Source organism: Lepidochelys olivacea (assembly GCF_965140295.1).
Source record: "Lepidochelys olivacea isolate rLepOli2 genome assembly, chromosome: 7".
Classification (NCBI taxonomy): domain Eukaryota; kingdom Metazoa; phylum Chordata; order Testudines; family Cheloniidae; genus Lepidochelys; species Lepidochelys olivacea.
The window spans coordinates 92,458,051-92,485,506 of NC_140417.1; the positions used below are offsets into that span (position 1 = coordinate 92,458,051).

At 39.3% G+C, this 27,456-nt stretch overlaps 1 protein-coding gene across 3 annotated transcripts in view; it reads right to left on the reverse strand.

Moving 5' to 3' along the window:
* Window positions 1–3,029: 3,029 nt before the first annotated feature.
* The window catches only part of HTR7 (5-hydroxytryptamine receptor 7), a 40,812-nt gene continuing 16,385 nt past the window's right edge, over window positions 3,030–27,456 (reverse strand). The window contains exons 2-3 of one of the 3 annotated variants that reach the window (XM_084635601.1): window positions 16,126–16,875; window positions 3,030–3,756 (exon numbers count right to left, since the gene is read on the reverse strand). In XM_084635601.1, coding sequence (XP_084491727.1) covers window positions 3,714–3,756; window positions 16,126–16,875 — 793 coding nt within the window. In that variant the 3' untranslated portion in view covers window positions 3,030–3,713. Of the gene's footprint in view, window positions 3,757–14,651; window positions 14,840–16,120; window positions 16,876–27,456 lie in introns of those variants that run through there. The other 2 variants (XM_084635602.1, XM_084635600.1) reach the window with 2 other exon arrangements.

Consider the following 27,456-nt stretch of genomic DNA (forward strand, 5'->3'; position numbering starts at 1 on the left):
TCATAGATATTTAGGTCAGAAGGGACCATTATGATCATCTAGTCTGACCTACTGCACAACACAGGCCACAGAATTTCACCCACCACTCCTGCGAAAAACCTCTCACCTATGTCTGAGCTATTGAAGTCCTCAAATCGTGGTTTAAAGACTTCAAGGAGTAGCGAATCCTCCAGCAAGTGACCCGTGCCCCATGCTACAGAGGAAGATGGAAAAACCTCCAGGGCCTCTTCCAATTTGCCCTGGAGGAAAATTCCTTCCCAACCCCAAATATGGCGATCAGCTAAACCCTGAGCATATGGGCAAGATTCACCAGCCAGATACTACAGAAAATTCTTTCCTGGGTAACTCAGATCCCACCTCATCTAATATCCCATCACAGGCCATTGGGCCTATTTACCATGAATATTTAATTACCAAAACCATGTTATCCCATCATACCATCTCCTCCATAAACTTATCGAGTTTAATCTTAAAGCCAGATAGATCTTTTGCCCCCACTGCTTCCCTTGGAAGGCTATTCCAAAACTTCACTCCTCTGATGGTTAGAAACCTTCGTCTAATTTCAAGTCTAAACTTCCTGGTGGCCAGTTTATATCCATTTGTTCTTGTGTCCACATTGGTACTGAGCTTAAATAATTCCTCTCCCTCTCTGGTATTTATCCCTCTGATATATTTATAGAGAGCAATCATATCTCCCCTCAACCTTCTTTTAGTTAGGCTAAACAAGCCAAGCTCCTTGAGTCTCCTTTCATAAGACAAGTTTTCCATTCCTCGGATCATCCTAGTAGCCCTTCTCTGTACCTGTTCCAGTTTGAATTCATCCTTCTTAAACATGGGAGACCAGAACTGCACACAGTATTCCAGGTGAGGTCTCACCAGTGCCTTGTATAACGGTACTAAAACCTCCTTATCCCTACTGGAAATACCTCTCCTGATGCATCCCAAGACCGCATTAGCTTTTTTCACAGCCATATCACATTGGCAGCTCATAGTCATCCTATGATCAACCAATACTACAAGGTCCTTTTCCTCCTCCATTACTTCTAATTGATGCGTCCCCAGCTTATAACTAAAATTCTTGTTATTAATCCCTAAATGCATGACCTTACACTTCTCACTATTAAATTTCATCCTATTACTATTACTCCAGTTTACAAGGTCATGCAGATCCTCCTGTAGGATATCCCTGTCCTTCTCTAAATTGGCAATACCTCCCAGCTTTGTATCATCCGCAAACTTTATTAGCACACTCCCACTTTTTGTGCCGAGGTCAGTAATAAAAAGATTAGTCCCAAAACCGATCCTTGAGGAACTCCACTGGTAACCTCCCTCCAGCCTGACAGTTCACCTTTCAGTAGGACCCGTTGTAGTCTCCTCTTTAACCAATTCCTTATCCACCTTTCAATTTTCCTATTGATCCCCATCTTATCCAATGTAACTAATAATTCCCCATGTTGCACGGTATCAAATGCCTTACTGAAATCTAGGTAAATTAGATCCACTGCGTTTCTTCTTCTTAGAAAAAATAATGGAGGTCGTGCTACTGGTATTTATTCCCAGGGATTATTGTTCTAATTTAACAAAGAGATGGAAATTCAGGGTGGATTTTTAAAGGCACTAATGGCTGCTAGGCAGGTGCCTGTCATTTCAGCCTCTTAAAATCTGTTAGACAAAATGAAAACAAAATCATTGGCCTAAGCAACACAGTGATGTTATAGATTTGCTACTGCTTGTGTTTTCAAAGGCAATGTTGGTCCAAAAGCATTTAGCACCTATTTCCTCATTGTAGATCCCCATCCACCAGTTTGTTGAAGCATTCCTTGCTTCTTAACCCTCATAACATTTCTCTTACAACATTTACAAATAGAATATATTTTTGATTAAATTTAAAGTCACAATATTTACAGTGAATTTCACAGAAAATTTTAATACTAGTACATATTACAAAAATTCATTTAAATAATGGATCTAATAATGTACAATTAGTCTATTAAATCTGAAGTTAAGGTTTTGGTTATCTAAAAGGAAAGCATGACATTCCACTTTGTTCTGAATACAGGTGCTTCAGTGTCTGTGAAGTAGCTAAGCACGTCAGAGTCAAAAACTAGCTTTAGAATATTAAAAGATGTCCTTTTGCTTTCTGTTATGCATTTACTGAAGAAAAAATAATCTTCAGGCTTTTGCTTTTACTGTCACTCATGAGTACCTCTTCTCCCTTAAATCTTCCATCCTTCGTTTTATATGTTGCACCCTGTTCTGATCTGACTTTGTTCAGAGTAATTCCACTGAAATCGTATACCATTGTAACTGATCAGAACTTGGTCCACTGAGTACTTACAATAAACTTTCTCACATTAAATATTTAAGGATTATCAAAACTTTTATCACTGACATGCTTGAATTTTGTACAGCTCTATTTGTTCTCACTATGTACCTCTTGGAAAATCCAAGTGAATTACCAAAGGCACTTATTTCATTTAAAATGTGGAGTTCACAGTGACTAATCCTATTGATGAGGTACTGAACGGGAGTCCTAATGACTTTTAATACTGTGACAATGGCTACTCTTGTACTTGATTATCATCAGTACAACAGCATACACCCCCATGAAATTCAACTGAACAGATGAGATATGAATCTAGAAAGGGTGCTTTTATATATATATTCTTCAGAAACAGCACACAAGAGACCGTTGAAAACCCCCCACCTTTTATGCAGTTACTTGAACAAAGAGAGATCCTAGTTTCTCTATATATTCTGATACATCAAAAATCACCACTTAGAAAGAACATAAATTAACCTTTTGTTGTGTAAAATATATACATCTTGCTCTTGTCTCTTGGATTTTGTCATAATAAAATCCATGAGACGCATTTTTACTGAAAGGTCAGAGACAACCGACAAATTATGCTCCATTTTTATCTTAAACACCAACCACCACCTGTGTCAAAGATGTATAATTAGACAGGACTTTTGCCATTGAATACCAAAGGGCCACTTTTAACAAAAATCAGCCTTTTATTGTTGTCTTTCTGGATTTTAGCTCGGACATACAGAACATTTTCAACACAAGGCTTGAAAGCATCTACATTGCCACCATTTGCTTGAAAAATATCTTTTTGTAGTAAAACAAAATACATTCTGTATCATGGGTGATCCCTGAATAATAATAGCATTGTTAAAAGAAAAGGAGTACTTGTGGCACCTTAGAGACTAACAAATCTATTAGAGCATTATCTTTCGTGAGCTACAGCTCACTTCATCGGATGCATACAGTGGAAAATATAGTGGGGAGATTGTTGTAAGCCACAAGCATGAGAAACATATATGAATGGTCTCTTCTGTTTACATTGATAAAGGTGCAGATCTGTACAATATCTTGTCTTTCTGGATTTCAGTTGATTTCTTTCCCCTCAAGTGTCAAACTGCTTATTGCTAAAATGATTTGGCTTTCTCAAACAGAAAATTCTTTTCATTTGTACACAATAGCAATTATCCCACAAAGAAATGAGAGGTGTCACCACTTCCATGAGAAATTCATTTAATACAATGCATCAAGCTCATGGATTTTTATTTAATTTTTTAAACATTCCCATTCAAAGAAGATTAAGTGCATTTCATATTCCCCTTTATTTCTTCTCAGGCTAAATCTTCATTACTTTTCCTTCCCAAGTCGTGCCTTGGCATATCTGACTACTTCGCTGTGTATTTGGTCATAAGTCATGACTCTTTTTTCTTGAGTAATCAGAGTTTCTCCTGTTTTAAGAAAAAATACACAACCCACAATGAATTAGATAGGAAAATGTAACAGCATCCCCTACAGGGCCTGATCCAACTCTCATTGAAATCAACGGAAAGCCTCCTGTTGACCTTGATGAGAACTGGATTAGGCTTATAAAGAATTAGAGCTCTTTCCCAGAAGTTCAGCACAAAACTTGAGGCCCAAGGAAGTGGGTGGCTAAGGGTCACCTTTGTGTTTACCCAATTCTGGGCTTCTATGAGGGCTAAAAAGGTCCTAAGCACAATTTGGACAACCCTAAAGTACAGCAGCCCAAAAACTGCTGAAGCAGCATCTGCTAAAGCCCTCCCCCTGGCCTGCCCCTCTACTCTCTGGTCTTACACTAAGCCCCACTGCCTAGCTTAGGGCTTGTGCAGGGGGCCTCATAAGATAACCTGTGGTTGTCCTGTTCAGTTCTTATGAGAGGAGAATTTCCCAGGCACAAAAACTGAGTAAAGGGGCCATAGCAGGATGGAGAATCCATCCCTTGATTTTGCAAAGTGACCTTTATCCACATAACTTCTGCAAAAATAACTTCACACCCAATATTTGTTGACAAAATAATGTCACATTTTATCTTAGCTGCAACATTGTCCCATTAATAATCACTGGGGCCAAATCCTGCTCCTTCCTCTGATGTTGTGGAGAAACTCAACCCAGTGGAACTAGTGCTGTTCTGCTATGGAAAAGGAAGCAGGGAGTCATCAGTCCCTGCCCATGTCAGAGTTCTGTTCCATGGGGGCTTCCTGCACCCCACCCAGCAGGGATTTTGGGGCTTGACCCTGTAACTTGATGAGCTCTCTAGCCCTGATCCAGCAAAGCACTTAATCAGGTGAGTAATTTCCCTGAATTCAAAATCAAGTTCTTTGTGGAGAATGGTAGTGGATCCGTGACTACACAGATCCGCCAGTCATTCTGCCGTACAGAAAGTCTTTCCTCAGCCACTTGGACATTGTGTTGAGATCCAGGATTTGGCACTAATGCAAAAAAAAACCAAAAACCCACGAGGGCAATGGTAAGGCTGAAAATTAAACAGAAAGTAGCTCCAAATTTCTGAGTTTGGTTTGCATGACAGCCTAAACTCAACTCCCTCCACATGCCAGAGGCCTGAGCAGAGCTCTTTTCCATGTGACTACCCCTACTGACATCAATAGGATTATTCACATCAGCCCAGGCTCCAGGAACAGGCCTGTTAACAGTCAATCATTTCATGAACTCAGGCATTTCAGCACATGAACCCACCCTAACAAACAGGAAATAAATTGAACAAAAGGAGGCCCTTCCTAGAGACCAATAAAGGATAACACAAGAAAAGCAATTTTACAGTGGGGTACAATGCAGAAATAGATTTCAAACAAGTTTATTTCCATTGTTAATTAAAATGAGAAGACATCAGCAATTAATTGTAAAAACTAACCAGATAATCATATCCAAGGTCAAAACTAGATATGGAGGAATAAAATAATCAAAAATAGGTTGTTTCATTTATTTATATATATAGTTAAATAAAAATAGTAGTCAGGGTCTGCTTTAGCTGAATGCACATGCCTAAGGAAGTGTTCTATTTGATATCTGCTTATATATTGCATAAATCTGAAATGAATACAACTTATAGAACCAAATTTTTGCCCTCAGAGATGCACACTCACTGAAGTCAATAGGAGTGACTTCAGACATTGCTGGTTCTGTTGATCTTTATTTGTGGATGAAGGTGAGAGAGAGAATTTGAAGTAAGTTATAGATACTCTGTGTGGAAAAAGAGAAAATTTGGAATATCAAAGATATTGTAGATGACTCTCTTAATTCTAAATTTGATTTATGTTTGAAAGTTAGAAACCCTTATTGGTACTTTCATAGCGTTTGCTGTATTAAATGCCTGTTTATAGCAGTTTTTAAAAAGATAAATCTAAATCAATGGCTGTGTATGAAACAGTCCTGCAATCTGTGTTGCTGAAAAGGACTCCAATGGTTATTGAATAATGGGATCTGTCAATTCTATGTATACAATCAGTGATCCTTAAGTTCTCTCTCATGCTATTTGATTTCCATGACATGTTTAAAGTCCTATCCTATCAGTGTATATATTACTGTACTGTAATATATACACTGTAGGGGCCTCCCAGGTGCATCCCTTAAGAGGGGCAGCAAAGAGCTTGTGTAGGCCCTAGAGAATCAATCCCAACCATACAAGACAAATCGCTCCTGGGGGTAAATTCATGCTAAGGTAAGATTCTACAGAAAATTCCCAGATACCTTATTAGACTACTAAACCATAGTGACTCTGCCAGGCTTCCATTAAGCATGCTTTAACTAATCAGTCTTCACTAACAAAATCTTGTCTCTAGTGGAGGCAAATCAATCTATTTATCATAGGTAGGTGTGTAGTTATTATCACTGTATTATTTACATGCGTTCTAGGAGAGGATAACTGTTCCCTTGTATGTATCCAGCTCTAAATTTCTATACAGTGTCCAATCACTGTAATACTTAAGAGACTTGGTGGGATAATTCACATGATTGGAACATTGGTATAGAAGGGTACAGCTTGTTCAGGAACAACAGACAGGAAAAAAGGGAGGAAGTGTTGGCTTCTATATCAAAGACATATAAACGTGCACTGAGACAAAAGTGGGAGGCAGACCTGTTGAAAGTGTCTGGGAAAAGATAAAAGGCATAAAAACAAGATTGATGTCATGGTAGGGGTCTACTATAGATCACCTAGCCAGGAAGAAGAGGTGGATAAGGCTTTTTTTAAACAACTAAAACAAAATCATCCAAAGCACAGGACTTGGTGGTGATAGGACACTTCAAATATGCAGACATCTGTTGGGAGTATAATACAGCAGAGAAAAGATTATCCAACAAGTTCTTGGAATGCATTCAAGATAACTTTTTATTGCAGAAGTTGGAGAGAGAACCAAGAGAAGAGGCTTTTCAACATTTGAGTCTGACAGATAAGGAGGACCTGTTTGAGAATTTGAAAGTGGAAGGCAGCTTGCGTGAAAGTGATCATGAAATAAGCATTCATAATTCTAAGGAATGGTAGGAGGGAAAGCAGCAGAAAAAAGACAATGGACTTCAAGAAGGTAAACTTTAGCAAACTCAGAGAACTGGTAGGGAAGATCCTTGGGAAGCAAGTCTAAGGGGAAAAAGAGTTCAGAAGAGTTGGCAGTTTTTTAAACAGACATTAAGGACGCAAGAGCACACTACCCCAGTGCATAGGAAAGAAAACAAGTATGGTTAGTGACCACCATGGCTTACCCAGGAGATTGTCAATGATGTGAAACAAAAAAAAGTCCCACAAAAAGGGGAAACTAGGTCAAATTACGAAGGATGAATAGATTTAAAAAAAAAAAACATAAGCATATAGGGACAAAATTAGAAAGGCCAAGGCACAAAATGAGACTAACTAGAGGCATAAAGGCAAAAAGAAAACATTTTACAAATACATTCGATGCAAGAGGAAGACCAATGACAAGCTAGGCCCATTACTCAATGACGTGGGGAAAACAATAACAGAAAATGCAGCAATGTCTGAAGTTTTAAATGCCTTTTTTGTTTCAGTTTTCGCCAAAAAGGTTAACAGTTATCAGATGACTAACAAAGGGAACATAAGTGTAAATGGGGTAGGATCTGAGGCTAAAATAGGAAAAGAACAAGTTAAGAATTACTTAGACAAGTTAGATGTCTTCAAGTTGGCAGGGCCTGACAAAATATATCCTAGAATACTTAAAGAACTGACTGAAGAACTCTCTGAGCTATTAGCGATTATCTTTGAGAAGTCATGGAGGACATGGGCAATCCCAGAGGACTGGAAAAGGACCTATCTATAAAAAGGTGAACAGGATAACCCAGGGAATTATAGACCAGTATAATTAACATTGGTACCCAGAAAGATAATGGAGCAAATATTCAATCAATCAATTTTTAAGCACCTAGAAGATAATAAGGTTATAAGTAACAGTCAACGTGGATTTGTCAAGAACAAATCATGTCAAACCAAACTAATATCCTTCTTTACGGGGTAACAAGCCTTGTGGATAAGGGGGAAGCAGGTATGATATATCAACTTTAGTAAGGCTTTTTATATTGTCTCATGTGACCTTCTCATAAACAAATTAGGGGAATATAGCCTAGACCAGTGTTTCTCAACCTTTTTGATACCAGGAACTAGCTTGTTGCCTTTCTAAACTGTCATGAAGATCTCAGGGAATGGTTCTGATCCACAGACCAGTCATTGAGAACAACTGGCCTAGACATACCTAAGGTGGGTGCACAACTGGTTGGAAAACTACTTGGAGTAGTTATCAATGGTTCACAGTCAAGTTGGAAGGGCATATTGACTGGGGTCCTGCAAAGATCTGTCCTGGGTCTATTTAATGTCTTTGTAAATGATTAGATAATGGCCTAGAGATTACACTAATAAAGTGTGCAGACAATACAAAGCTGGGAGCAATTGAAGGTCAGAATTAAAATTCAAAATGATTTTGACAAACTGGAGAAATAGTCTGGAGAAATTCTATGAAATAAATAGGATGAAATTCAATAAGGACAAATACAAATTACTGCACTTAGGAAGGAATCATCAATTGCACAAATGGGAAATGACTGCCTAGGAAGTATTGCTGCAGAAAAGGATCTGGGAGTGCTAGTGGATCACAAACTAAATATGAGTCAACAATGTAATACTGTTGCAAAAAAACCAAACCTCATTCTGGAGTGTATTAGAAGTATAGCAAGCAAGACACAATAAGTAATTCTTCCACTCTACTTAGCATTGAAAAGGTCTCCACTGGAGTATTGTGTCCAGTTCTAGGCACTGCACTTCAGGAAAGATGTGGACAAATTGGAGAAAGTCCAGAGGACAGCAACAAAAATGATTAAAGGTCTAGAACACCTGACATAAGAGGAAAGACTGAAAAAATGGGTGTTTTTAGTTTGGAGAAGAGAAGACTGATTGGGGGACATAAAGAGGAGGGTGATAAATTGTTCTTAACCACCAAGGACAGGACAAGTTATAATGGGCTTAAATTGCAACAAAGGAGATTTAGATTAGACATTAGAAAAAACTTCCTAACAACAAGGGAAGTTAAGCAGTGGAATAAATTAGTTAGGGAGGTTGTGGAATCTCCATCATTAGAGATTTTTAGGCAAACACTTGTCAGGAGTGGTCTAGACAATTCTTAGCCCTGGTCTACACTAGGACTTTAGGTCAAATTTAGCAGCGTTAAATCGATGTAAACCTGAACCCATACACACGATGAAGGCCTTTTTTCGACTTAAAGGGCTCTTAAAATCGATTTCCTTACTCCACCCCTGACAAGTGGATTAGTGCTTAAATTGGCCTTGCCGGGTCGAATTTGGGGTACTGTGGACACAATTAGACGGTATTGGCCTCCGGGAGCTATCCCAGAGTGCTCCATTGTGACTGCTCTGGACAGCACTCTCAACTCAGATGCACTGGCCAGGTAGACAGGAAAAGAACCGTGAACTTTTGAATCTCATTTCCTCAAGAAAAAAGGCGCGAAACGATTGTCTGCTGCTGCTTTCTCGGAGGGAGGGAGGGAACGGGGGCCCGATAATATGTACCCAGAACCACCCGCGACAATGTTTTAGCCCCATCAGGCATTGGGATCTCAACCCAGAATTCCAATGGGCAGCAGAGACTGCGGGAACTGTGGGATAGCTACCCACAGTGCAACGCTCTGGAAGTCGACACTTGCCTCGGTACTGTGGAAGCACTCCGCCGAGTTAATGCATTTAATGCACTTAGAGCATTTTCTGTGGGTACACACACACACACGAATATATAAAAACGATTTCTAAAAAACCAACTTCTATAAATTCGACCTAATATCCTAGTGTAGACATACCCTTAGTCCTGCCTCAGTGCAGGACTAGATGATCTGTCGAGGTCCCTTCCATTCCTACCTTTCTATGATCTCTATTTAGTCACCATGTTTTATAAGGCTGAGATATCACAAAATAACTTTTTTCCACTGTATGTGTATCAAGCATCTGTTTGTTCTAATTTTGTATGTATTTTTCTTGTGACTGAATGATTCCTATTATTGTATGTGAGTCCTCTTTAAAAATGCTGCTTGGCTCCGTTATACTACCACTGATACCTAGCTCTTATAGAGCCACTTTTCATCTGCAGATCCCAAAGCTCTTTACAAAGGGGATGAGTACCATTATCCCCATTTACAGACAGGGCTAGATTTTTGTGCGTTTTAAGTTACTGAGTCTAGTCATTTGCATTCTGTTAATTCATGACAGACTTTAACACTTGTATGCTTAGAAATAAGAGAACAAGTTTGTTACAGTGGCTTTCTCTTTTATGTAGAAAGAAAAAGTTAAGCATACTGTAAACACAATTTTCTGGAACTAACAAGACCACACATAAGGAAAGCCCACACATCTGCTGTATTAAAAAGAGAGACTTGCTGATCTTTTATTGATTGAGTAGATCTATAACTAAGAGCAAAATATTTATCCAGTCTGTATGTCAATAGTTTATAACAGTACAATAGGTTTCCTCTCAGTGGACTCTCTCTCTTCTGGAAACTTAGGTATTTTAATATGTATTTTGGATTCTGGCATTATTTATTCAATTAGAACTATATATAAATCGATCATAAATGATAGACAATTATAATACTAATGAAAAAAGGCATAGGTTCATGAAGTCTTAAAATGTTTCCTACATTGCATATATATATATATATATATATATATAGGCAATCAGCATCCACGAGAAAGCAAATAATCAGACTGCCTTTCATCTACAGTGAAGGCCATCAGTCTGGGGGTTGTGAACATATGCCCTGGAATTGCAAACACTCTGTACTTCCCATACAGTGCGAAAGGGTCCTGGTTATTTGGGAGAAGGGCTGAAGGTTGAGAGCTACTGGTCTACCATTATTAAGATGTATAGAAAATGAACATTTGAAAAAAAATTATAAACCAATTTTCAATACTCATGAGGGGCAATGGCTATTTAGAGAAAAAATAAAGATAACAGCCATAAAGATACTATTAGCATGTACTTATTGTACAAAGACCAAGAGACAAAGAGATTTTCTTTTTAAAGGATGAAAAGAACCTAAGATCTACGGTGAGCTATGATCAGGATCTGCTGATAATTTTTTCCTGTGCTTTCCCTGAGAGAAGTTTATCTCTTGAGCAGTTTTTCCTGAAAGACAAGAAAAATCAAATAGAAAGTTAAGATGGTAGCTATGCACAAAATAAATGGCATCATTTTCAAGGTTCCTTGGTATTCTATGTCCTGCATTTTAGAGTCTTAGTTGAACTATCCCTAAATTTACCTCAACAGTGCTCTAGAGATGCTATGTTGAATAGTAAAAATAGTACAACATTCTTTTATATATACTGAATGCTTGTTATACCACAAAGCTAGAACATGAAAAGGGAGCAAAAGATAAAACTTTGCAGTACAGATTTACTCATAAACACCCTTAACTCAATAACTGTCTGAAGTACATTTATTTCAGATTATTTGGCACATCTATGGCTCTGTGTGGTATTGGATAATAAAATAATATCTGGATAGGAAGAGAAAATGAGAAATTACTTTTATTTTGATCAAATGAGTATAAAATGATTGATTGATACCTCGCTTTAAACTGTTAAAAATAATTTGAAAAAAAAATTATAATTCTTTTATTTCAAAGGCTCAACAACAGATCTCCACTTTCTGCTATTAATTGAATCCATCAGTTAATCAAAAGCATGGCTAAACAAATAGGTCGTATATTGTGCTCTGACACTCACCAAACCCAGGTTCTGGTGCACTGCTGGAGGTGGAAGGAAATCCAAACGAGTGGGATCTTGGCGCTTCCCAGTTGACCCTGACTGAGGTGGGCGTGGTCCTGACTACTTAATGATCCCTAGTTATTGCTAGAGCACTTTAGTAGTTGTCCCAAGTCTTTGGCCATAAGGGACTGTGCCCTAGGCTCAATGTCTGGTTGGGTCTCTGGGGGTAGAGCTACACTACAGTGTAAGCCCAGGTTAGTAGAACTTGAGTTAGCAGAGTCTGGGTTTGTAAACCCAGGGATTGAGTGTCTATGCACATTTGTAACTCTAGGTTAGGAATTGTTGAATCCTGGGTTCCACCCTGGGTCTCCAGTGTCTACACTGCATTATGTAGGCCCGACTCCAACCAGCCATATGCCAGACTTGACTTCCGAGCACCATCCCAAAATGTGGCTGCTGTAGCCTTGTTTGCGGTGCAGTGTGGGAAAACTTGCCTGTCCAGAAGACAAAGAAAGTCAGCCTGTGGGAGTGTGGGACACTTGTGGAGACTCCCAGAGCACGAGTCCAGTGGGGCTGTATCCACAGAGCAAAGCAACAGGGTTTGAACCCTGGGACCTGGCTTGACTGAGGCTTGGACCCTCCACCCCAGGAGATCCTGGGCCTGAGCCAGCACAATTTGTGTGTAGATGGAAGGAGGGTTAGGCTTGAGCCTGAGTTTGAACCCTGGGCTTATATTGCAGTGTAAACATACCCTGTGAGTCCTGAGAAAGTCTAACCATAGAGATCCTGCCCAGAGCAGCCCTAATCATAGAGATACAACCTAGATTGACTCCCCTGCTTTCCAAATCAGGACATACAAGCCCCTGTCCATGAGGCAGGAGCCATGGAGAATGAAGGAGACTGAACAGTTCTGGGAGCAAGCAATTCAGAATTTGTTGCTGGATACAATAACACATTAATTGCCCGTGTGCCTGGGCTCTGGTAATGGGACCTGGAAAACCTGAACCTCAAACAGAATTCTATATAAAGTATCTACATACTCCAGCTTTTGAGCTTAAAATGTAGTTCCTGCACACGTTCTTGCAAGCAAAACTCACTCGCTGGAATGTAATAGAAAGTAAACACAAAAGAGTGGTGTGAGCACAAACAAAGCACTTTCACTTTCAAATTTAAGTAAATATTTGTGGATAACGATTTCCATTATTTACATAACTCGAGTGTTAACTAAACGAAACTATGCTAATATGTTGCCTCAAGTAGATATCTAAGTAGATAATTAAGGATATCCTTTCCTCTGGGATTAGACACCTTTTGGCTTTTTCACAAAGCTAGTTAGTTAAAAGCAGTCAAGATAGTGAGAGAGCATTCTCAGGAGAAGCATAACTTTGTTTTAGCCATGATCTTAGCCAAATTCCAAAGCCAAGGACCACATTCTGCTCTGTTACACCAGATACATCTGGTGTAATAGAGACCTCAACCCTTTTGAGATGGGATGCATGGGCCTGCTTGATAAAGTGGCCACACCTCTCTGTAGAGATACTGATGGAGTGCTTATGTGGGTGAAAGGGCTCCTTCTGTCCTTTTTACTTGGTATTTCAGAAGTCTTTCAGCCTTTGTGATTAACAAGGAGCTTTCTAAACACCTCCTGGATCCAGCATGGGTGTGTAGAGAGAATCCCCACACCTGAGGATCAGATTGCTGAAAAACTTAAGCCATAATTCTCAGATGTGGAAACATAAAGCTGGATATTAAAGGCTCCCATTGACTTCAGAATATTGATTTAGGTACTTACCTTTAGACACTCCCCAGTTAAAAAAAAAATTGGCCTTAAAATGTGTTAATCTTAAAACATATGTCTGGGCAGATGGGTGACCTCTGATGTCAAAATTATTCATTTCATGTTAGATATGAAAATTTATTTATGGCACCACTAGCCCCAGTACCATTCGTATATAACCTGTCGACAACCTCGGCCAAATTCTGCTCTCAGCACCTGTGCAGCTCCATTCATTTCACCTGGGATGCAAATTAGATCAGTTCATGTGTCTGCCCTCAGATTCATGGGGGTCCCCATGTTGCCTCTAACTTTGTGTGTATGTGTGCAGAACAAAAACTACTAGATCTTAAATTTAAAATCCAGGAGTCCAATCTCTTCAGCTCCCATTTTCTCCCCCAGGCTATGCTGTCTCCCTTTCTATCCATCTTATTTGTCATTCACATATTTTTTCATTTTCCTTCCTGTCCATTTACTAGCTGTCTTTCCTCATATATTTCTCTTATAACTTACGTTCCTTGTAAGGTCCTTGCCCCCTTTCATTTCCCTTTTCCTCTATCCATCCTGTATAACCTCCCTTAACTTTCAGTGTGTGTGTGAGTGAGAGATATAATCTGTTTTAGGGTTTTGTACTAATGCTTATCACCACTGTAGAGACATCTCTCTCTCTCTCTCACACACACACACGCCCTCCCCCCGCTATCATACATTACTTTCACTCTTTCCATGGGAGGATGGGGAGCCTTGGGACCCCCTTACCTCAGACAGAAGACAGCAGGTGAAGTGGGAGCCCTTAAGCCCCTTCTTCCAGCAGGAAGCAGATGCCTCCTGGCACATAAAGGTCTCTTGAATGGCTCAAATGTAACTGTGCATGAAACCTGCCAGCAGGGTGCATAGCCATGCACATGAACAAGGTAGTGAGGGAATACAATGTTCCCTCTACGTATCTGATAAACATCAGCTATTGCCTACAAGCTTGTGCACTTCCAGTGACTTTACAAACTCGATTCAAGAAGACTGGGACAAATTCTGCATTGGTGTATGTCTCAAGTAACACCACTGAATTCATTTAAAGTTAGTTTAATGTGGTGAATGTTAGAGCAGAATTTAGGCCAGAATTATCTTTGGCATTATAAGATAATTACCTTATTTCTAACTTGTAGTGATGGAGACTACTTTGTAATGAGTATGCTTTCTCCTCAGCAAATATCCAATTATCCTTTTCTAAAAAAAATTGGGAGTTATAAAACTGTGAAATAATAGAAAGGGTTTAATTGGCAATGATACAATATTAGCTATTCCTGAGTTTTCTTTTACAAAAGCCCCAAGTTTTCCTTTCTTTAGCTTAAGATTTGCAAAATGTAGGAACACCAATTGGTAAAGTGGTTTCTAATGTTCATTCATATGTGAACACAAAGAGATCAGTGAGAAGAAGGGAATCCTCCAGTGTTAGGTGACTGGATCAGCGGATGGCAAAGGTGACCAGTGTAGACAACTTTAAAATAGTTAACCTGAAAGAAGAGATCAAGATAAGAAATAGGAGCCAAATGGAACAGTCATCCAACACAATGATAAGGAAAGGATCTGGGAGTTATCATGGGTAAAACTCAACATCTATAGCCTAAGTACACAGCTCTAATAAATAGAGCAAACTACATACTAATGTGTTTTAGCAAGGGACAGAAAGCAAAATGAAACATCTGACACCCTGAGACCATTACTGTACTGTAACTTGTTGAGTATTACCTGGAATATTGTGTGCAGTACTGGTCATTATTCCACAGAAAGTATATTATTGATAAAAGGCTTGATCCTGCTCCATGCAAGTCAATTGGAATTTTGCCATTGATTTTGATGAGAGCAGGATCAAGCCCTTAGAGAGGCTGCTGCGCAGGGCAACAAATGGAACAAATGTCTAAGTTTTTAGGCAAGGTTGAATGCATTACTGAAAAAGAGAGATTTTTTTACAAAACTTAATAATTTTGAAAAAATTTAGGTAGTCATATGAGTAGTGACCAAAATATGATTTCTTAGGTATCAAGTTTTATATTTGATACATAAGAGTGGTTCACAAATCAGCAGATGAGCTCTAGAAAGTAGAAAACTGCGATAAACTCAGACAATTTACTACTATTGTTGAGCAAAGAATATCAATAAGGCCAACAGAACCCTAGATTTGAGTCTGGGAAAGTTTAAGTCTAAATTAGACAAGATGGGCTCAGCTGATAAAATCAGGAGAGTTAGATTAAGCAGAGTCAGGTAAGGGCCAGATTGCCTTTTCCTGGTCTTAAAATAGGTTATATACCAGTTTCATATGTTAAATTAGAGATGTGGGGCGAGATCCTCAGCTGGCATAAATCAATTTAGCACCATTGAAGCTTCACCAAATTATACCAGCAGATGATCTGGCCCATATAATCAATGTGTATTTTTTCACAGCCATAAATGCTGTTTCATTGGAAGGTGTACAAAAGTGATAGTAAAGTTCACTAAGGTTCATTCACAGGTAATCAAGTAAATATAATTATTACATATAAATAATAATAATCCCAAATGATACAATTTCCCCAGTCCAATTTTGTCTTATATTGTTTCCTTTTATAATAGTATAAAGTGGAAAGGGTTGGTTTATGCTAAAATCACAAATACTCTAGGGCCCAGTCCTTACTACAGCAAAAAACTGTGGCACTTAGTTAATGATTTCATCGGGGCCGTTTCTCTGATTTTCTTTTAACTCTGAAGAGAAAGCAAATGTGTATAAAACTGAATTATTGTAAGAAGGGATAAGTGACCTTACAGCACAAATTCTGACTTTTCTGCAAGCTTCAGAGCCTCGTGCATCCCTGCAGCTGATAGTTTCCGGTTGATATTCCTATATCTGCACTGTAGTAGATTGCGATAGGTTGTCCTCAGGTCCCGATTGAAGAAGGCATATATAAAGGGGTTAATGAGAGAGTTTGCATAACCCAACCATAGAAATGTTCTTTCAACCCAAAACGGGATGCAGCTGCATGCTGTACCACAGATAAAGGGTCTGGCAGTTGAAAGGATGAAAAATGGCAACCAGCACACAGTAAAGGCCCCAACAATAATTCCCAGGGTAGTGGCAGCTTTTTGTTCTCTCTTGAAGATGGAAATGTTTTTTCTATCATGTTTAAGGAGTCGTGAAAAATTTGTACATTCTTCTGATTCCTTGTGTAGCTTTATAACTCCATTCACAGAAACCATGCCTTCATTTTCTTCTGGCCGTGGGAAACCAGCAAACTTGTGTTTAGCAGCACTCCTCTTAGCAGCCTTGTAAATCTGATAGTACATGAAAAGCATCACTGACATCGGGATATAAAACGCAACTGCAGTGGAGTAAATTGTGTAACCGAAGTCTTGACTGATTAAACAAACTTTTTCATCGTTCACATTTTGGGCCCAACCAAAAAGTGGTGGTATGGTGATAGAGGCAGAGAGGAGCCATACACACAGGATCATTTTAGCCATACATTTTCCATTCTGCCTCACAGGATATGTAAGTGGTCTTGTTATTCCAAGGTACCTAGAACAATAAGGAAGAGTTACTACATGGTTCATTGATTTATGGGTAAAACTATTTCATGTAGTCTGCCATAAAGAGATTGAATAATGTTTTAGATTTTATTTTACATTCTCTATTCCTGTCTCCTGCACTTTTTCAAACTTTAAGTTGACATGAATTAACTGCATCACCTTTAGGATAGGCAGAACCTGCTTTCCTGTAGAGATAGTTAGTTAGTTATTCTCCTAGGGTAAAATCCTGGTGCTACTGAAGTCAATGGCAAAACTCCCATTCACTTCAGTGGGCCAGGATTTCACCCCAGATGTAGAATCTTTCTAATTATGTAAAGACGGAAATCATTTTTTGCTTATAAAAGTTTTTTATAAAAGATTCTGAAAGTTAGGTTTTTACTGAGCTAACTTCTGGAATTTAACCCTTGGTACATTCTATGATCTACAATTCACGCAAAGAAGTGATTACTCTTTCACATTTTGACTTATAACTGTGCTTAGAGCAATATAAGTGATCCTACAAGAGGTATTCTATAAATAAAGTGTATAGATCCATGCCACTAAACTGGATAGGATACATTGTGTTACTCTTACCTTTGTGCTTCCAAGAGAAACAACATAGACTTTGCAATTGTATTCCATGATTTGATCATTTCAGAAGTACATTATAATACATTTTATGATTACATAATTAGAAAGAAATGCCATTTCTTCAACACTCACCTCAAGTGTTTATTAATTAAACAAAATAAAAATACATTACAACTTTCAGTTGAACAATGCTTGGGAACAAAGGCATCTAGCTATAACTGATAAAAATTATTAAATTTAGGATTACAAAAGACTAAGAAAACAAATTATATAAGTGCTATAGCAACAATAGGGTTTGTCACAGCGTTTATGAATAAAATGAAGTCTATTGCCAGGTTTCCATGCTGTAAATCTTTCTTAAATGTTAGTTGTTGAACTTAGAATACAAATATTTTATTCTAAGAAATTTTTATGACTCGAGTTCTATTTAGATGGTGAGACTACTGTAAAGTGCCACACTGGTGCCCTTATTGCAAGGTAGCAAATTATGGCTAATGCTACTTCTTTAAGTAAGAATCCGGTGGCAACAATCACTCCGCAACATCACTGACGATAAGCATCACTGGCATGGCAGGAGTGTGAAAGGTAGATTTTGGTAACTGTGCTATATCCTTCACAGCCTGGACTGGCCAATTACAGTGAGCTTCTAATCAAATCATGCTGTACTTCTGAAGACTGGGCCAGGAATGGGCTGAGAATGGTTATTATGGTTGTTTGGAATTGCACCTCCATGATAAGTGATCGGATATTGTAACATAGATACTAGTAAAAGCTATAGTATTTTTGTTGTTTTCGTTCTCTCACACCTTTTGCATTAGAATATTATCTCCTGCTAAGTCTTGGAGTCCTGGAGACAAGCTGTAGATGTCCTGGAGAATTCTATTCTGTGAAATCACTGGCTGTAGATTGTGCCACTGTGATGAACAGAAAGTTCCCCAAGGCATTCCAAGATATAGAAAATCAGAGTTCATACTGGAAAGGGCTGGAGTTCGACTGTCATGGGACAGAAAGTGCTGACCGGTGCAAGTTAACTTCAAAATGGCTATTTATTAGCTGACACATTTTGAGGTTTGTGTTGGCACTGTAAATGGGTGAGGTACAACAGCTCACGCTCACAATGAAGCCAATGGTATTACTTAACCTGCAAAGAGTTAAATTACTAGCATGACTGAGCATTAATAAAAAGTCACTTGTAATGCACAGGTTTCAGAGTAACAACCATGTTAGTCTGTATTCGCAAAAAGAAAAGGAGTACTTGTGGCACCTTACAGACTAACCAATGTATTTGAGCATAAGCTTTCGTGTAGCTCATGAAAGCTTATGCTCAAATAAGTTGGTTAGTCTCTAAGGTGCCACAAGTACTCCTTTTCTTTTTGTAATGCAGAGTTTCACAGTTCAGGGCAACTGCACCTGTATTTCCCTTCAGTGATCCAGCAGTGGCACCCACACTAAGGATTCCAGCTGTTGCCTTTCTTGGGTGGAGTTCTGATGAGGGTATTTCCAGGCTGGACAGTTCCCCGCCTTCACTGTCTTATTCCCAGAAGAGACAGGCTGCCCAAACATACCTGCTTGCTTTCTCTTCAGAGGTGGTTAACAGAATGATTGTCTACAGTTTTAAGTTCCCTTCAGTTCTTTCTAGGCAGGCCTATTTTATTCTTAAACTAAAAACCATTACAGAGAAAGCATATTAAGAAGCTGTATGCATGTTAATAAGCTTGCCAGAGATTAGCCCAACTCTAGCATGGCCTCTGGAAGGAGCAGTCCTTCAATGCCCCACCCAAGGGGTTTCCTTTGTGATGACAAGCTCATAACAGTTTCAGTTCAGAACAAGCATGGTCAGAATATGTTTTGTCCACCCTTTATACGGTTCAGGGGTCTTTGATCTGGAGTTTCCAGGAGCAGGCCACTAGTAGACAATGGGTTTTTCTTCCCCAGGGTGGGCCTTGCTTCAAAAGTGTGGATTTGAAAAGGGTCATTTGCATTCCCCTTGGCCCCACGCACTTTCCGAGGAAATCGACTTCATGGGTATTGTTTAAAAAAAAAAAAAGCCCTTTGGAGTTCCTAATACCTTCCAGAGAATGTATTAATCTCTTAAAGAAGGTATACACATGCAATTCCACAATAACACACACAACTGCATTTTAAATAAATGGATGCCAAAGGTATTAAAACTACTTCAACAAGGTTTAACTTAATTCAGTAAAGTTCATTCAGGACATTAGAGGATATTATCAGTCAGACATCGCTTTACAAAAATCAACACAGGATACGGAGCTTTGTAACTGAAGGGCATGAGCAATAGCAGCAGACACGTGTTCCTGGGATGCATAATACTATATATGTCCAACTATTTCATAATTTGTTTTCCATGATAATAAGGCTATGATGATGGGGGCCAAGGGTATATAGCTTGAGGGATTAAACTAAGTTTCAGTGAAAGACAAATTTGTGCTTAGACAGATTGGTTTCAGGAATGCCCAGTGCTGCAATTTAATGCATCCAAATGTAACCACAAAAATTAATGTAAGTAAAAATATATCCATATGAATTAAAATGCATTAGTAAAATGTGGTGTCAGTGTAAGGTTGAGTTCCACAAGGTATTCTATTAGAAATTAAAATGAACTAATTTACATAAAAATAAACTGGTTTCCTTTCTACCCTATCTACTTCTGTTAAATGTAATGGGCTGGAAAAACTAAACAGGCATAAATCAAGTAATCTTCACATCTTTTATCTGGGTGCATAAATTCCATTAACTTTGAAAATTTAGATACAACTTTAAAATAACGTGAATCATTGTCACTGTATAATATGCTGGAGATTACAGAATAGTGTAACAAAAACTCATGCCTTTCTGAACTATTGCGTCTACTATTTCTGAATTACTGAGTAGCAGAAAGTAGGTTCTTTAATACAGTCAGTACCTGAATAATTATTACCTTCCAAAAGATACTGAGTAGGAAGCAGTGGCACCATTTAGAGAGGGCAGGGGGCACCAGCCTCCTACCTCCCCCCGAGTTTCGTACCATGGGCTGAGAGCGACCCCTCCCCCTGTTGCTTGCTCCTCTCCCCTCACCAACCAGGAGTTGTGCCTCCCCAATCTGAAATGGTGCTCCTGGTAGAAAGCAATTGTTTTCAGATACTGTTTGAACAAAAGCAGCATCCAAGAAGTCTGTAATCTCTTGATGCCTTGCTGACAAGGGATGAAAGAGGTTGCATTGTCCAACTTCCTGTCTGGTTACTGGTTTCTCAGACTCCTTACTACAAGGAAGAGGAAGGATGATCTTTAAGGTACTGGGCTGGGACTCAGGAGATTGGGGTTCACTTTTTGGCTCTACCAAAGACATCCTATGTGATCTTGGGCAAATCTCTGAGCTTGAAGTTCCAACTGGAAATATGAGGCTAATCATACTTGTCTACTTAGCTCTTCAGGGAAGGGGCTTACAATCTGTCTCTTGCTATGCATACATACAGTGACAAGCACAATGGAGTTTCAACCTAAACTGCAGCCTCTAACTAAGCAATGTTGTAATATATATATAATAATATATATATATAAGAACACAAAATCATAGGTATTGATCTCATACCATTATCTTAGTTACTGGTCCCAGTGGGCCAATTTACATTTGAAATTAACACCCTATGCAAGTCCACTAATCACCGGGTCCCAGCAGGCATAAACCCACATTGAATTTGGCCTATTTACATACTGTGGAATATATTCTCACGACTAGCAATGGAACATATCAAATAAATGGTATTCTCTTTCTTTTCCAAAACCGATAAGGGCTGTTGAGGTACATAAGAAAGTGAGACAGGCTGAAATTGATAGCAGCCCTGCAGGGTGGCTATGAAAACAAATAATCACAGTAATTTATTATGATGTATACAGCCCCCAAAAGTGTGATGGGGACTAGAATCTGTAGTGAACTAGACCCTACAATGTGGCACCAGACTTTAAAAAAGGCAGATACTTTCTCCACAGGCCTGCTGACAGCAATTCCGAGCCCCAGGGCAGAATAGTTAATGAGCTCCCCATACACGCATAAACTCCCCGGGTTTCTACATACCCGCCCAGTAGGGATGCCAACTGTCTAATCGCGCAAACCCAAAGACCCTTGCCCTGCCCCCTGCCATGCCCCTTTCCTGAGACCATGCCCATGTCCTGCCCCTTCTCCAAGGCCCCGCTCCCTGCTCACTCCATCCCCCCTCCCTCCGTTGCTCGCTCTCCCTGACCCTCACTCACTTTCACCAGGCTGGGGCTGGGGGTTAGGGTGCAGAGTACAGGTTCTGGGAGGGAGTTTGGGGTCAGGTTCTAGGCAGAAGTTTGGGTGCTGGGTTCGGGCTCTGGGCTAGGGCAGGGGGTTGGGAGGGGGTGAGGGATTGGGCTCTGGGAGGGAGTTTGGGCCTGGGGTGCAGGCTCTAGGCTGGGCCACGGGTACAGGAGGAGGTCAGGGGGTCAGCATTTACCATGGGTGGCATCCGAGAGTGACCAGCAGACCCCTCTGGCACCGGCTCCTAGGCAGGGGTCCTGGGGGTCTCCGCGTGCTGCTGCCCACAGCCACCACCTCTGCAGCTCCTATTGGCCGCAGTTCCCGGCCAATGGGAGCTGCAGAGTTGGCACTCAGGATGGGGGCAGTGCGCGGAGACCCCCTGCGTCCCTCCCAGGGGCCGCAGAAACATCGGCCACTTCTGGAATCTGGATTCAAGTGGAGTGAGGGTGGGCAGAAAGCGTGCCTTAGCCCCGTTGCATTGCCAACGGCATTGGCCGGGGGCTCCCAGACCCTTTTAAATCACCTGGGGCCCTGGGCAATTGCTCTCTTTGGCCCCGCCCTGTCGGCAGGCCTGCTCCTCCATGAGGAGAAGAGTGATAGTCAGAATTGTAGAAGCTGGCTGCTCTAGATAGTTATTTTCCCTAGACTCTTGGCCTAAAGATTTAAATACTGCATAGTGTCAAGCCACAATACCAGCAGCAGCAGAAGAATGTATGTTCTGACTCTGATTCTAAACAATACTATAAACATTCACTGTTTCTTCCATTTATGGATGTTTTACTTCTACAAATAAATGACAGACTTGGGGCTGACAGTAAAACTGTTTCAAATGTTATTGCTTTCAGCAAATATACTAGTGAACTTGAACATTCGGTCACTGCTTTTCACATTTACCCACTAATAAACATCAGGTCTCTACTGCATAACAATAATAGATACGGTACTTACAAAGAAAAGAGACCTTACTCAATACTATTAGTAAAACTCCAGCTCAGTGTGACCTAATATTCTTTCATAATATCTACCGTATTGTGAAGGATATTTATTTTCACTGTGGGTTACAGCTCCTGGGGGACATTCTTTTTTACATTTTGGCTTTTTTGATACACTATTGATGCGCTATAATGACTACAGAAAATGTTTGGTCTATATCCAACAACGCTAATATATTCACTGTACTTTCATATTAACTACAGATCACACAACCACCTCACTTACTACAGTGTGTTAGACTATACAGAAAGCTATAACAAGTGCTTTGGGCTATAACATGCACTGAGAAAGCAGCATGCTCTAGAGGATAGGGCACTGGACAGGCACTCCCAAAAGCAGAGTTCTGGACCTGACCTGGTATGTAAACTTGGGCAAATCAGGTTACTTTTCTGTGTCTCTTTTTCCCCTCCCACCCTTTGTTGGTTTTTGTCTATTTACATTGCAAGTTCTTTGGGCCAAGGACTGTCTCTCTCACTATGTGCTTGTTCAGCAACTAGTGCAAGAGGGCCTAGATCTCAACTGGGCTCTCGAGGTGCTATACTGTAATACAAATAATAAACTAGATAGAGACCGTTGTATGGAGACCTTTGAATCCTTTAAACCATAAAATGGTGCAGAGGCTATTTCATCTACAGCAGTACAGGAGTGAGTGCCTGTAGACACCCATCTGTCACAGATGTGGCAGAACTTTCTCATCACATCTCTCTGAATGTCCCTGCATTTGTGCTTGAAGCATATGACAGTTCCATGTGTGTAACAGAAGCCACTGACTCATCCTCCAACCACAGTTGCCAAGGGTAGGCAAAGTCAGTCTTTGGAGCATTCATGGTAAGCCAACACTAATTTACCGCAGTGTCTATTAAACCCAAGTTTCAGAAACAGTACCTGCTTCCTCCTTTCCTGCGCTTGTTCCCATTTGATTTAGTACTTATCTTTGAGATGCTGGAGAAAAAGGGGAGGGGTCATTGCTATATTTGGAACCTCAAGGTCAGATAATGAAGTTTTGTTAATAAAGATGACACCATGGCCTCTATGCCAGTGATAACCACAAAGGGAAAGATACAACTGAAGTAGAATAATCAGATATCTCCCACTACAAGAAACCTATTCCCACTGTCTCTTCTGGGACATACAGAAGATATGCTGAGGCAAATTCAGACTAGTTGTAAGCAGGCCCAACTCCATTAACAGCTCATATGACCATTTAGCTATGCATGAACATTTGCTACAGTACCTACTGCCAGCTTAAAAAAAAGATAGTATAGCCTGAAGAAAAGTAGGAGGCAGATTTGTTGCTCAATGTTTGTTGTTTAACTAATTTTTCTTTGCCACAGAATAACTGAATACATAACAGATTACTAATATCTGAGAGTTCTCAAGACATTTTCAGGGATCCTGTTCATGGTGTTATTGTCAGCCAGCCACACATATCTCTTTCAAATATACAGGAAAGCATTCCCCCAACACACACGATGTGCCTTAGGATTGGTCTCAACGTATTTCATAAGCACGGGATTCCATTTAATTCATATTTATCTATCATCCTGTATGAAATATTGCACTGGCTTGTCACTCACTGCCACTAATCTGACCTGTTCTCCCAGCATTCTGTCAGAATCAACTTATGTTTTTCATTGCCTCGCTTTGCTTTCATGAGGATGAATGGATGGGTATGGGAAAAAAATTGAAAAACTGCAGAAGACCAATACTACTTGGAATCCACTTATTTTGTTTAGGTTTCAGAGTAGCAGCCATGTTAGTCTGTATTCGCAAAAGGAAAAGGAGTACTTGTGGCACCTTAGAGACTAACCAATTTATTTGAGCATAAGCTTTCGTGAGCTACAGCTCACTTCATCGGATGCATTCACTAGTTGTATCCAAATGAAGTGAGCTGTAGCTCACGAAAGCTTATGCTCAAATAAATTGGTTAGTCTCTAAGGTGCCACAAGTACTCCTTTTCTTTTGTTTAGTTACTGCTTAAATCTTGAATAGGGTTTGGCTTGGCTTGGCTTGCCATTGTGTTTAATTCCAAGACCTAAGCTTTTGTTATATTTTAAAAAATTAATATAAATGTTCGCCTTTATTTATTTTTAATCTTTTCTAAGAATAACCAAACCTGATATGCTCCCTTTTGTAATGTGTCAGGAGTTAGATATCTCTCTCACCATATTTGGGCCTTTCAACCCGGAGCTGTGGAATCTGGTCTAACTGTTCACCAACCAGAATAAAATTATTTTAGAAGAATGAGGCTAATTTAAGGGCTTGGCTGTCTTTAACCTTTTGCTGCGGATCATCCACCCCATCTGTGGAGCTGCCATAATCTCTTAATAATTCATCATTAATTTTATATTGAATTCCATGCAGTATTAAGACAAGAACAGGACTAGGACATAACAAAACATAACAGATTCTTAGAGTCTGTCGAGCATTTACAATCTTTCTCCCTACTACGTGAACGATATTTGATATCTAGAACAACTATTTTTGCCTCTTCATTAATATATTTTATTTAATTGTAATGCTCCACTACTTAAACAACACATAACTAATCATGTAAAAATGACCACGAAATCTATTTAGTATTTCTATTACAGTAGCAACTAAGGGCCACAATTGAAACCGAGGCCTGTTATACTAGATGCTGGTCATGCACATAGTAACAGAGAACTCCATGCCCCAAAGAGCTTATGTTTAGGTAGATGTGAGAGATAAAGGAGGGGAGCAGGGAAGTATTACCCCCATTTTATAGGTGAAGAATTGAGGCAGAAAGAGAGCAAACATGACTTACTCATGTCACACAGGAAATCTGTAGCTGAACCAGGAACTGAACCCACATCTGCTGTATCCTACAAGACTACCCTTTATTTATTAAATGCTGGTGCCTTCAAACTTCTTATTTAAAAAATTATAGTATTGTGTACTTACATTGTGCCTTTCATGCAAAGATCCCAAAAGCTTTACAAAAGGTGGGTGAGCATTATTTTACCCATTATTTTTCAGAAAAGGAAACTGAGGCACAGATGTGTTACTTGCTGAAGCTAACACATGAAGTCAGTGGCAGAACTTGGTAATGAACCTAGATCTTTGAATCTCTGTACCCATGCACAAACCACGGGATCACACTGCATCTTTGATTTGCATTCAATTAGCCACATCGGCTCATTAACAATAATAGCAGTACCATGTACTACACAGGCATTTTACCACATTCAGTGCTGACAAATGTACATAAATCAGAATGAGTTTAAGGGAGAGAGATAGATAGGCTGATGGGGTGTGAAAAGGAATTGGCTTGATTTCTAGTATTACAGTATTGGTTCATAAGTTTCTTTGCAACACTCACTGGCTGAATCTTGAGGCCAGTCTGGCTGTAGCCTAGAAAACCACATAACTACCCTGTCAGCTCATGGTGGAAGAGGAAGAGAATAATGTGGATCCAAAGGAAGTAAAGAATGAAATTCTACTCTCCTTCCTAGAAGGGGGGCCATTTTGCTGGTTAAATTGCAGGTACTGCATGACTTTAAAAACTCAGACTAAATTTTGGTAAATTTTTGCAATGCCAGGCTAGTAAAGTTGGTTCTTTAGCCAAAATCAGAGTACTGTACTCATTGGTAAAGATAAAACTTTCTAATTTCATGTTCCCTGTAGTTAAACAATCTTTGTTATGTAGTGAATTAGGTGATAGTCTGTGAAAATCCCGAACTCTACAATGCTGGCCTACTTCCATACCCTAATTACATTACTTCACCTAATCCTTTAATTTTTCTTCCTGCTAAATGTCAGGTGTCATGAAAGTGCTTAGTTTTACTATAAAAAGTGTTATAGCACATTATTCACCATGTATAACAGTTTAGACGTTATATATTGTGCACTTTATGTATAAGTCTTTACTAGTCTCATACTAAAATATTAAGTGATAATTTTTCATTATGAAGCCTGGGGAAAATTAAATATTTGTGAACTGTGATTCCCTGTACCAAGGTGAACATTTTCATTTATTATTCTAGATTGCAAATGGAGCCTAAGCATCTTTCCTTTTGAAAACAAAGGGGAGTTTATTCCCAGAAAAGTAGCTCACTCCCAGTGCCAGAAGTGGGGATTGTTACTAATATGCAAGCACCAAAACTAAGAGAGACTAACAAAATTCCGACTCTTTGTTCCCAGCATCCAATCTAGAGGTTCTGGTTAGTTCTGACTGAATCCAAAGAAATGTAAACCTTTACTGATAGAAACATTTTTTTAAAAAAATAAATCAATACATATAAATATTTTATGTTAATACTAAATAAAATTTCTCTTCACATATTTTGCTTCCATTTCCCAGTTTTTCTGTGTTATTCTTTATTTGTTTGTCTTCTTTTTTCTAGTCCTCCTTCTATTCTTTTCTGAAAGCGGTTACTGCTTTATATTTTTTGCTTTGTATGTTCTGTATATACTTCACTTTAACTCTTTTTCATTCTTCCTTTATCTCTTCCATTCCATTTTCATTTCAGTCTCTTGCTGTTGCTGTATTTCTATTTCTATTTCTTCTTTTTTATCTCTGTATGTTTCCCTCTTCATTTCTGTCTGCAGACCTACCATTCCACTTCCTTTAGAGACATGCATTCTGCTTTCATTCTAAGGCAATTTATAATCATCTGGGAATAAAGGTACTTGCAATGTGTTTCCATTTGATTTTTATTATCTCACACATAATTTCTGAAATCTCATTCATTTTTACTCCAATCT